The sequence below is a fragment of the Platichthys flesus genome, chromosome 15 (assembly GCF_949316205.1).
Source record: "Platichthys flesus chromosome 15, fPlaFle2.1, whole genome shotgun sequence".
Classification (NCBI taxonomy): Eukaryota; Metazoa; Chordata; class Actinopteri; order Pleuronectiformes; family Pleuronectidae; genus Platichthys; species Platichthys flesus.
The window spans coordinates 7,043,566-7,056,556 of NC_084959.1; the positions used below are offsets into that span (position 1 = coordinate 7,043,566).

The 12,991-nt window shown below is 45.1% G+C and overlaps 1 protein-coding gene across 1 annotated transcript in view; it reads right to left on the reverse strand.

The window, feature by feature from the left end:
• Nucleotides 1-11,948, reverse strand: part of LOC133970181 (gamma-aminobutyric acid receptor subunit beta-2-like) — a 54,769-nt gene extending 42,821 nt beyond the window's left edge. Inside the window, exons 1-3 of the mRNA XM_062407050.1 lie at nt 11,760-11,948; nt 11,519-11,616; nt 10,802-10,869 (exon numbers count right to left, since the gene is read on the reverse strand). Of these exons, the coding sequence (XP_062263034.1) occupies nt 10,802-10,869; nt 11,519-11,616; nt 11,760-11,842 (249 nt within the window). The 5' untranslated portion in view covers nt 11,843-11,948. The remainder of the gene's footprint in view (nt 1-10,801; nt 10,870-11,518; nt 11,617-11,759) is intronic.
• Nucleotides 11,949-12,991: the final 1,043 nt, after the last annotated feature.

Below are 12,991 nucleotides of genomic sequence, written 5' to 3' on the forward strand. Positions count from 1 at the left end.
CAATAAGACCTCGCAGAACATAGTTTTTAAGGTTATTGTACTATATGTATATTGACTCTAAAAAGTTTGAACACAAGATGTTGCTGCTGTTTCTCTAGACCAATGGAAATATTGACCTCAATTGATTGAACATGGTGGAACTGAAGAGGCAGAAATTAAGGAAGGGATTGTCGAAAATTTCTGACATGGTTGGAAGATGATCAGAAAACCCACGAGGACGTGTGTTTGATTTGCGAGGAGTCCGTTGCAGTGATTAATGTTTTATAAAGGGAGAAGACACGATGAAAATGAAACACAGAGCCAGAGCCAGAGCCTGAAACAGCAGCAGCGTTCACCACGTTGGCTAAAACAGCTCAGCTCATTGTCCTGCAAAGGAAAATCCTTCTCTGGACGGTGACTTAATTAAAGAGTGCCTCACTGGAATCGCCTCAAAAGAAATATAATGATGTCAGCATGTCCAGAAAAAACAGCCAGACATAACACTGAGTAGTCTACAGTACATTATTGCGAACATACATGGGATATTCTCCATCTTGTCCTATGTTCTAAAATGGGACAGTGTTTAGTTTAAAAAGACATAGAGGAAATGAAGTTCTGATCTACCGAGCGGCCTCATGGCTTTCATACAACTGCCGTACAAGCCACTAGCCAGTCAGATTGACCTTTAGCCTCAGCCTACCCTCCAGTTCGACCTCATTGAACACGAGGCAAAAACACTTGATGATGCTGGCGGCCGCTAACATCTGCTGGTTGTTGGTCATTTAAATTGTGTAGAAGACCTTTAAACCTAAATTCACCATCGAGTCCTGTTTTCTAAAATACTGCGCTGCTGGTTTAGGATGCTTCTGAATATAACGGAACTTTTCGCATCACGCTAGACATCTGTGAGTGGAGAGAGATGGTGTCTTCGGCGTGGAGGAAGGTTCTTAGTAGCAGTGATGCTGTTATTCACCAAGAGGAGCTCTGTGCCGAGGCAGACCAGTCCAGTGATGTGGTGAAGCCTATCAACCTAATTTAAGCACGAACACTCCGTCGCAGAGAGCTCCAGCCTCAGTCGCAGCTCTGTGCTGCAGCGGGATCACTCACTGAGATGTGACCAGTTTTTTAAATGAAGGACTGGCCCCTTCATGAACTGAACTGGGGAGCCAAGATGGGTGGAAGTGTAAAACTAAAAAACACTGAAAAGCGCCTGAGAGGCAGAGATCAGCTGCTGCCTCAAATGCACACGCAACTAAAAGAACTACATATCTCTCTGAGACGGAACAATGAAACTTGAATGTGTCCCGGCTCACCGCACTGTCTCCCAAATGTCAACCCTCTCTGCAAAAGAGATGGAACATGGTGTCGATCACATCTCTTCTGACAGAATTCAATCAGCTCCCCCACAACATCGCAGCCTTTGAGAAAGAAATGAAAATTCTTCAGTTCTCCCCTTTTCCATTGACGTGGCAGAAGTTCGATGAGAGGATGCAACTGGAGATCATTGAACTCCAACGCGATGATTCTCTGAGGAGACACCTTCTCCACCTCCAAGAGTTCGGATCGGAGTTTGGAAGAGGCCAGGTTTCATTTGAAGAGGTGCAGGTGAAGTATTTGATTATTTTGTTCTCAGATGACTCAACAGAAAGCGGCTGAGCACCACGTTGACTGACAATCATTCCTGCAACACTTTTCACGTCTCAACAACAAAACTTTGTCCCGACTTGTCAGTTCGTCTTCGGTCCTCCACACCAACGCTGATTGAACTGCTGCTTCTGTCATCGGTGAGATAAAACGTAATGACCCTATGGCTGATGTGTTGACAACTTCACTAACTTAATCCATTTAATTTTAGTCAAACTGTCTAGAAGCATTAGTCTAAGAGATGTGCGAATAAGCTGATTACCTTCATTTGCATAGGCTACATTAAAAAACGTATCCTGTTATTTATTCCTTCTCCTCCTCATCCTTGAAATTTATTCACAAGATTTACCTGAAGGGTCAAAACACGTTCAAGAAATGGACGCCCGGGGCTTCTGGGAAATAGTGGATATCAGAGGCTGTGTTGTCCCATGCTCCATCTTTTCTCCTGTTATTCCTTAAAAGACCCGGTTGAAACCCCTGAGCAGGTGAGTGTGAATGGTAGCTCACAAACAAATAGAGCAGTGGGGCAAGTGAACTGAGAGATGCCTCATGAAATGGTAGCCGAGCCGATTAACCCAGTTCGATTTGTAACTCTGTCTAATCCCCCCCCATCCCGCCACAGGGCCCCGGCCTTGCATCATTATCGAGCAGCCAGAGAGTACATGAGAGTGAGACCCGGAGACCAGAGGGGGAGAAACACGGGGAGCAAATATAAACAGAGTGGAGCAGCTTCAGCTTGACGTCGGACAGGTGTGGAAATTATCGCCCGGCAAACGAGCGAACGCAGCGAAGGCAATGTGGCGTCAATTAGCCGGATTCCGACCGCCGACACGAGAACAAGATGTTGCTGTTTCGAGAGTTAGACCCACAGCTGCGGGGAGCGGGCGGCCGTCTGATGGCTAAACATCCACTCCATCATTCACTGTCACGGGCTACAGTGAATCAGATGCCCAACCAGTGAGCTTGTTTAACCTGAGGGAATTGATTACACGCCTCCCTTCCCCTGACATTCAGAGCTGTGTCACTAATTGTACAATATGCAGTGTCTGTAACATTAATAATGATGCAAGCCATAAGTCCTCGCTGCTTTGTGAAGGGGAGTGAGTGAGTGTGTGTTTTTGTGTGTGTGTGTGTGTGTGTGTGTGTGTGTGTGTGTGTGTGTGTGTGTGTGTGTGTGTGTGTGTGTGTGTTTGATTGTGTGTGTTTTGGATATGATTCATTTTAACTCGAAAAAAAAAGACACATGGTTGATTATGTCAGCCATCTTAGTTCAGTGTGTTTGTTGCAGGCTCAAAATTGCTGATGGGAATTCGATGCAAAACAGAACTAATAGCTCTTTAAGCAAAAGCGTTGAGCGATTTGAAATATTGACCGAATAATTAAGGTCGATGCTGAGTGAGATAATCAACTCATTATTACATTTATTTCTGTGGGGAATAAACATGTATCTGTACATCATTTACTAGCAATTAGTAGAAATACACTGTGGTGTAATGCTTCCCTCCTGTTGTGAATACAAACTTCTCTTCCTCACCTGCGAGAGGATTTAACTCCTTTAAAAGACATAATGAACCAAGGACGTTTTCTAATTGTCAGATATGAAACCAGTTGATGTGCCTCCCTCTGAATCTGCGTGTACTGAAGCCTTGCTCTTTGGGAGACAAATGACTGCTGCTATAGACTCAGTTCCACTCACAGGTCTGACTAATGCAAACCTGTAAAAAACAGCTGCTAATAACATCATCATCATCACTGCCATGTGACATCAGACGCCTTGCTGAAGAGATGCAGATGCAGCCATCGCAACAAAGAACTAAGTGTGATTCACAGCATGGCTCTGGAAGGACGTCATTAAAAACTGAAGTGGCTGTTGATGGGAAACTATTCACCCAGCCTGCTGTAGAGCATGAGCATCTTCACTGGAGAAGCACCTGTTTTAATAAAGGCTCAGAAGCATCCTTATCCAGCTGGACAAAGTTCTACAGTAACAAAGTTACACAAATAAAAGAGCCTTTGTCGGTGTTTACAGCGGCAGGAGACTTTACACTATGTGGGAACTGCTCAAAACTGCAGTGCTCAACGTTTCACCCACGGTGGCTCATTGACATATTTGGGTTTTTAATTCAATCATGTCGGTGTTTGGCACAGGGGAGTGAGCTTGATTCGATAAAGCCTCAGATGTTTTGGCTCCAGGATATAAACATTAGACAACATTAACACCAGGCAGCTCTCAGTCCTGCAGAGGTAAACTCGCCTCGTGTTGTTTTGATGAGAATGTTGGACTTACTGTGTTCGACTCACAGGCTGAACCACCGTGCTGGTACGTTCCCATTTCACACCCACGCACGACAATAACACAGTTTTATATCTAATGTCCAGTTCTCCCACTTTCATTTTTATTTAACTGAGTTTCACTTTTCTTGCTCATCTTTCTCCATTTGCTTGAATTACTGTTGTTTATTCCCTTTTTTTTCTCCCGTCACGATCACATCTCCAAACCAGTGACACAAACAACACATTTATTACCATTTACTTTAGGTTAATTGGTTCTGCTAATGAGCAAACACCTCCCCATATGTGATGTGTTTGCACTGTTGACTATACAGATCCTCCTTTCAGGATATATACAACCCACTTAATGTCTGTTCAGTTACCGCATTCAAGTGGCACATTGAGTGTCTAAATGGATTACTAAAATTCTATAGGGAGCCACGCTGTATGTATCTAAACCTTGCGGCATGAATAATACATGTGGGAGTTTGTTTCAGTGCTCTCAAACAATTCATCCAGTCCCCCCCCCCCCCACCATCCCCTGTGATTGTCCTCTGAGTAATGTTGTATTTTATATGTATATATGCATGTAAGGTATATACAGCTTCTGTGTGTATATCTTTTTCTAGTTTTTTTAGCTGAATCGGTTGCAGGTCACTGCCAGGCCCTACAGGTGGGAGAGGAGAAGTCAGGTGGAAAAGACAATACTGCACTGAAAACACACAGAGTTCGATCATTCCAGTCACACCATTCGTACTGAAGTGAGGGTCCATGTCGGCCTGGTGTACCTTATGCTATATTCCATTGCAATCCAGTATGTGGCAGTATAATAAGTACAATAAGGTTGTTTGTTAACCATTTGCTTTGATTTCTCTCCTAATGTTCATTCTCATTTTTGTCTCCTTCTGGTCCATTAAAGCAGAGCTGTACAGATGTGGGGAACCTGCAGATCTCTCTGTAAAGCTTCTCTTCAAAACAGGCATTCATGTTCTAACCAAACCAAGAGCATGCAACCAACTGGCCTGGAAAGAGTCTGTCAACATGAAGTCAACGCTGTCACAGAGTTTTGGCTGCATGTGGATGTTAGCATAGGGATCCATGTGAAGCCTTGCGGACACAGGTGGAGGAAGACATTCACCTCACGAGGACAATAGCCAAACGAAGCAGACTTTGGAATAGCAGAAACTATGACTTTGCTATGACAACTACACTGTCTGACATTTAATCAGGAAGTCCTTAATTGACCAAAACTCTGCTTCCATTCACTTCTTTCCACTCATCTTTTTACTAAAAACGACTAAAAACTTGTTTTTATTCTCAGCAATCCCAGCTTTGCTTTTTCCAGCAGCAGCCGGCTGTTTTCAACATTTATCTGCTAAAGAGCCTGATCTTTCCCAGAGGTGTTCATGAATACCTGAGCAGGGCTAAAAGAGGACTGAATATTGGACTTACGCTCAGTCATTGGTGGCTTATAATGGGTGCTCTGCTCTGCGTGGATTCGGAAGAATGCAAAACATGCTGACAGATAGTTTATATGAAGTGTTACAAGGAGTCGTTGATGGTTGAGTTGTCGCTTCAATATAAAAAACTATTAATTGTCTCCTGTTTTCTTTTACCTGAACTTGAGTGAAAAATCCACTGCACCATATAGAAACTGTCTTTCTTAATTTAAACTGTATTGCATTTAAGCATAGGGCTGTTGTTACCAGGCTCAGGCAAATACTCATTAACCTATATTGCTTAATGCCAGGCAACGTCCAAGAAGTTTTCTACTTATCCAGATATTTGTCTGGCTGCCACATAATACTCCAAAAATGATGAAACTATTCTTAGTCAGTCTAACATGTACTTACATGGGCCGTTATAGTTGATGTATCTAAACTTGCCGATGTGAGAGCAGTGTTTAAATAATCATAACAATCATAACAAGCCACAGCTTATCTTAGCACGTGCATGAACTCCAGTGCTTAAGCAAATATCGCTCACACCTCTCTGTCCCATTCAAGTGCAATTTGAATTGAAATTGTCTTAAAACAGGAGCCCTTACATCCGTCCTTTAAGTCAGACTGATGATCTATTCCTGCGCCGCTGTAATAAATCAATGCTGTAATCGTTACAGGATGAATTTTTCTTCATACACTAAACTGTTCTCTAGATCTCTGCATTACAGCAGCAAGTCAAATCCTCCCTGAACCGTGGTTGGGTTTGACTCTGCTCCGTCCATTACGTAATTTGGACAGCTACTTTCCCCGGGGCTATGTTAGCATAGCAGATAATGAGAAACAATGACAGAAGACTGGTAGGGGATTAGGATTTGTGTGTGTGTATGTACATGGGAGACAGAGAGGCAGTGTACGTCCTCACTAGAGACATCCTAAGAGTACAAGTACTGTATGTCATCGTCTGTCCTATATGCTGCCTGTCTTAATCTACAAGGGGGCACTGTCACTGTCAGGACTTTCGGTAACTTTGAATACAGTAGTGTATTTTAAAAAGACCCTTTACAACCAACTCAGGATATTTATTCGAATAATTAACCACCGCGCTGCACAATATCCGAAACACAATACACAATCCAACCAGCAACAGCCCTTGGGCCCATGTTACATTAATATCTTAAACTGTACTTGTCTCCTAAATACTTTATCACCCAGGATTACATGTGCGGACTGGGGTCAATCCCCATCTGCTCATTAGCTTGTTATACGGTATAAATATAGTGTGGAGATCATTTTAATGCGACGGTTCATTTTACAACAGGACGCACCAGAAAGTGTGAGTTCATAAATTCTCACATTTTAATTGAGTTTAGCACCTTTCTCTTTATTTAACTCCCTCCACGAGTGGAACGGCCTCTCTGCGCTCTCATTGGTCGACACGCCACCGTCGCGTAGCGGGGGTTTGTTGACAATCTCAGGACTAATAAAGAGTCCAGTGATCACTGCACGTCCATGACTTTGGTGAAGAATGGACGAGAGTGAGCGTGCAGGTAATGGCGTCATTATAATCTTTAAAGAAGATTCAATTAAGTCCCTTTCATCATCTTCGAAGATTATTTTTTCGTCCTCCATGTAGTATAACAGAGTATTAATAACATTAAAATAAGGTGGGTGAGGTGAAGCTTTCCTCATCATTGCCATTAATTCCTGGGCAGTGAATGTTTAAATGCCGTGAAAGTTGGATTGTTTACAACATGTCCACTTCATCAACTGACAGTTGTGCCAGCGTCAACAACACAACACTGACGGCAGCTGTTGAATCGATTTTGACACGACTGCAGATGCTACAAGATTCTAAAGCTCTCAGGTCCGGATGAGATATTATGCAATACCACATAAGTGCTTCCATCGCTCGGGTTTCCCCTTTTATTATCAAATGGCAAGTAATAGTTTCTTGGCTTCCATCCAACGTCCATTATGTGTAATACAGGCCTAGTTTTCAATGCAATCTTGATGCATTAACAGCCGACATCCCATCGGGTGTATCCTCTGCTGGTAGTCGGAAATAATGGGTACTGTAAGATGGGGGGGGGGGGACACTGAATTTTACTCCAACGATCAATAAGCTCCTCTTGACCTTTATATGCGTCAATAATGGTATTTCTGCCTTTTGGTTGAGGATAAGAACTTCAGAGAATTTCTTCCCCCTCTGGAAACTGTTGGCTTAGGATTCAAGTGCTCAGGAGCTCAAGCGAGAGCAAATATTGAGACTTAAACAGCAGCGCAGGAAGTGTACAAGAAGATAATTGCACAGAGAAAAGGATTCAACCCATGCCTATACATGCGTGCATTGTATTTCCCATTCTTCCCTCTGACCAGTGCATGAGCCAAGGCTTGTCGAGCCACTTGCCTCGGGGTGAATGTCTAACATAACATTGGCATTCAGTGTGTAGGCCCCTCTCTGTATGTCCACCTCTGAGTTATGCAGAATGAACCCTCAGCAGCACTCGGTACATGACCTTCCCTCCAATACCAGCACCACTGCTGGCTCTCCATGTGGAAACTTGTTAGTCAGAGCTCTCCCTCCATCTCTCTCTCTCTCTCTCTCTCTCTCTCTCTCTCTCTCTCTCTCTCTCTCTCTCTCTCTCTCTCTCTCTGTGGGTGTTCTCTCATTCACATACACAGGACTGGGAGATTTGACCCCTCGGTCTTATACAATCTTACCCCAGCCCTTTCCACCCTCGCAGGCTCGGGACTTTGGCTCCAACGCCCTGGAACAAATGACCTTTCATGGGAATGTAACAAACACCAGCCTCCTCGTCTACTAACTGGCTCTGGGCCTCGGTGACATGTATGTAATGCCGTGGTATAATGTAGCGTTCTCTACATGCTACGTGACTCAGGACAGAGCAGTGTGCTGATATCGGGGGGGGGGGGGGGGGGGACTCACAGTCATTATTTACTAACTTCTCACTGAGGAACAGATCTTCGGGCTAAGACCTTGCAAAATGCCGGACAAACATGTTGCGTTTGGACATTGGAACAGCCTCTGGGACCAAGACCAGAGAGGACTCCTTGTTCTCTGGGCCACTCGCGCTCCAAGGCTGGCAAAAGTACTTTGGTGACTCATCCGAGGTGAGGGAAAGGCCTGTGATGTTTCTTAATGGCGTTCTGCTCTGAGACTTTGGAAACAATGATGAAGCAGAGGATTTAAAGCAAAACTGTTTCTCTGCGTTTATTTTAAAGGCTCGTCCAGAAAACAACATTTATACTCTGTTATCGAACGCTCATGTGTCTACTTGTAATGTGAGGCCTCGGACAGAGAGCAGTTAATGAGCGACGGAAGAAGATGTTTTCTAATACAAGCTTGGATGTTTGGCCCTGCCCTCGTGGCTAATGGAGGGGACAGTTAGATACGGTCCTCAGTGACATCTGTCCATTATCCTCAGCCCTTCAGCCTTATCTGTTCTCAAAAGAAAGTACACAGGGCGGCTCTACCCTCTCACCAAAATAAGTGGCAGACAGAGAGCCAGATGGGGGAGAGGAAATGGAAGAAAGGAAAGTGCTTCTACACCAGCTGCTATCCTGAAAAGTGGTTACATTTGTAGGAAGGGGAGCAGATCAGAGATGCTCAAGCCATTAGGCACACATGTGGCCTCTTCTTTTTCATGAGACTCCAATGGGTCAGGTGGCGACGACTCCCCTTTTTTGCGTTAGAGGGCGTTTAGTGGGCCAGTGCCGACAAAGGGATGGGACCATCAAAGAAGCCGTGCAGAGCTGGCTTTGTGTGTTCAGATGGAGATTTTCTTTTTCCTGGCCATGTGTGGGTGTGTGTGAATATAAAACCAACCCGTCCCAATGTACTTCTGGTGAATTCACTTATCTTTCTGAAATCAGCCGGGGAGAAAAAACTTTACAATGCACACCAAACTTTGCAGTATCCGGACGGCTCACGTGTGTAACTGCTGCTTCACATCATATGTTTGCAACGCCATGGATACAAATCTAGCTTGTGCAGGCTTCTCTCATCCCGGGATTTCACACTCTGCTCTATACAATCTATTAAGAGCAAATAAACCCAAAAATCTACATGTATTTTGTTGATTAGCTCGACTGTGAGAAGGAACCGTGTGAGGAAAGCTCCATGTAAATTGAAGGAATAAGTTTGAAGTTCCTGTGTACACACTAACAGTAATCTCACTACCCTTGCAGGCACCCACACACATGCACAAACACAATGCAATGCAGGATTCGAGGATGTGCATTGTTTACCCAGGGAAGATTCCTTAATTAAGGATTCAAAGCCACAGTGGAGGGGCTCTGTGGACCTGCGTTGTTTACACGAGCGCTTGTGTGCACCTATGGTTGTGCAGATCTTCTGTGTGAATGCATGAAATAGACATGGCATCATCCATTTTCTTTTCCTCATCTCCACTTCTCAACGGGAGCACAGAGATAACAATATGAGCAACGTGCCTTTGGGTGCTGCTGCCAAAAATACTCCAGCATGTAATCACTCCCTGATATCACAGCATGACTCACATCATAGGAAAAGCAAAACAAACCGCAACAGCAGGACACATCCGTGCAAAGCATGAAGACGCTGCAGATGGAAATGTGACAAGTCCAAGAGTACAGATCAACCCAACGTACAAAAATATCAATAAACAATAAAACACACGGGACAGTTGACCTATTCAAATCCCTCGAGTAATACCATTCATTTCAATCTTTGCTCAACTTTGTCGAATCTATGGAAAGTGTCAGATGTGACCTTCCATCGTGATAAAAATGCAGCATTTCTCTGCAAACCTGGCTGCAATTCTAGCCTCTCATCACTAGGAGGTGCACTTGTATGAAGCAAAACTTGATCTCCACTCCTCGCATCCACAGCCCTCGAGTTCTCCCACTGTCACTAAAGCATTTACAGAGCAGCTCTGACAGCACAGTGCAAAACATGTCTCCTGAGGCAACACATGTGTGCTGCATGTCGTGGTGAAACGTGCCCATGTAGGTTGACACTTGGACTAATGTTCTTTGATAGGGTCCCCTGCACCGGGCATTTAGAAGATGAGCACATTTAACTTGAACCCCCTTAAATGGATGCTTTCAGGGAGGCTGTGGGAATCTGCTGAGCAAATTAAGAAACCCCAAAAAACATCTTTCATCCTCCATCCGTGTCAATCGATCCCCAAACCCCAGGAGAGTTTTTTTTTTTCTGGTTCATAACATCAACCCCTCAACAATAACACGACCGTCGCCTTTGAGCTCTCGAACACACGAGTCGATGCGAGGGATCGGAAGGGAGGGGAGGACACATTGACACACACCGGTGTTCAGAGGGGTTTCCCCCGCTGCTTCGAGAGGGAGTTTCCCCCTGGTGGGTCTGTGCACAGCGGGGGGCATTAGCTCAGGCAGTGGGGAGCCATAGTCAAAGGTGTATAGAAGGTGATGATGAGCCAACTTACCATATTTACTTCTGACACCATGTCTATACTGGCTATGTCTATATTCATCCCCACTCCGACAGGAGCACCTATGGCAGATAGAGAACAGCCGTGAGCAGCAGACACACAACACAGCAGAGGCAGCCTTTATGGGGAAAGTGTTAATAATATGATACGTGCAAATCAGGTCACAACACTTGGGAATGGGTGCTGTTGTCAGCCCGTATAACAGTTCACAGGGTGGATTGTTCTGATGCGCCTGAAAAGTTGTTGACATGGAATCCTCCAGCTCTGAACATGTGTGCGTCGCAGTCTCCACCTGTGATGGAGCATCGGTAAAACACATCTATTTGTCTTAAATTCCAGCAGACGTGTAACCGTGGGAGGGGGGGGGGTATACAGCCTCCCCCCCTTTTTTCTCATTCTGTCGTGATTTGTCATTCAGATAAACGAGCTGCAGTGTTTTTTATCAGCCGAGCATCACATCCCTCGCGTGTCCCCCGTCCACGATGTGCGTATTCTGGGTTGATTTTCACATCTTCTGCCTCGGCTGCATCTCACAGGACGTCAGACCCGTGGCACCTGCACGAGCCGAGAGAGCAGTCTCCTCTTCACTTCCCGAAACAGTCACTGAGTTATCCGCGATCGCCGTGGCGATTTGAAAACCCCCCCGTGCTATTATACAGGCTGACAAGACGCACACTGGAGCCGAGTTGGCGATAACATGAGTTCATTTACCTCCGAAATCTGGCCTCAATCGTATGTCATAACCTTTCAACAGCCTATCCACCGTTTCTTTAACCACAGACATATTGCTAGGGTCGTTAACAGCGGCGCTAGAGAGAAAACACAGAGAACAGGGATCAGATCACACATTATTCTTCCACCACAAAGTGTCCAAGTATTCTCCACGCCGTCTCCGACACTGTCACACTTAGGGAAAAAACGAGTGGAGCATCCTCCGACCCTTTCCACTTACCTTTGCGCGCACACCACGAACACGAAGATGCAGATCGACCACACGCAAAGACACCGCATCCTTCGTATTCTGAACACTGCCATACTTTACTTGTGTGTTGTTGTTTTTTCTTTTAGTGAAGACACACGGCGTCCAACTTATTCTTTCCAGTGCAGTAATTCCAATGCCGGGCGCATGCGTATTCCCGACCACAACATCCAGAAGCAGCGCCGCCGCTGCTGATGGTAGTGGCAGGGGTAGTAGTCAGCCTGGGAAATTTAAAGGGGAATCAGGACTACAAGTTACTCGGGGGCTCACACGGGTCTATCCCCGGTTTCTTTACAACCAGTGTCATTGCTGGAGAAGCCGGAACTCTGAATGGGGGGGGGGGGGAGTCGCTGGTTCGAATCCGCGGAGATGAAGTAGAAAAATGTGGGTGTGGTTGTCAGCGTGTTACGCACAAGTCCGTCAACCAACTCAGCTAGTTGTCCCTGAGCAAGGCACTTAACCCTGCTGCTCTGGAATCTGGACTGGACACTTACTGGGCATGTGGGCAGCACGAAGCAAAACAGTGAAGAAAACAACTTTCATGCAGCTATAGAATACAGAATACTTCCATTTTGTAATATTAACGATACAAGGATAATGAGAAAGATTATTTTCTATAATAAGGATACGATTGCTGTTTATTACAAAATAGAATAACAAAATCTTTTATTTTGTTATTCTATTTGTTATGTATTTGGATCAATGATATCAAACTCTTGGTGCATTGGCGTGAACTTATATACCAAAGGGAGATCAAACTGTTCTTGGGGTGAGTCAGGAGGGAACAGTTACACATGCTCACCCCCTTTCCAATAAATAAATAGATACTTAGAGAAAGAAAGAAAGATAGAAAGAATGAAAGACAGAAACCCAGTATCAAGTGTTCAGTCAGTGACTCTGTCCATGGTGCTGAATCCACTCACTTCCTGTGGCTGTCTGTGCTTCTGCTAACGCGTCATTGCACCAACACTCGTCCTCATTGATCTGCACGCATTCGGCCCTCGGACTAAAACGAGGAGCGTGGATTAAGACCCCGAGAGGCGAGGTGCTGCCAGTGCCTCGGGGCTGGAAGCGGTATACATGCATCGAGCAGAGCGGTATATAGTCAGAGCCTGACCGCGCATCACTCACACACGTGCACGCTCGTGGCTCCACGCACTCTGGAGCTGGATGTGGGCTATACTGCGTAAACTCGGACGCGGCTG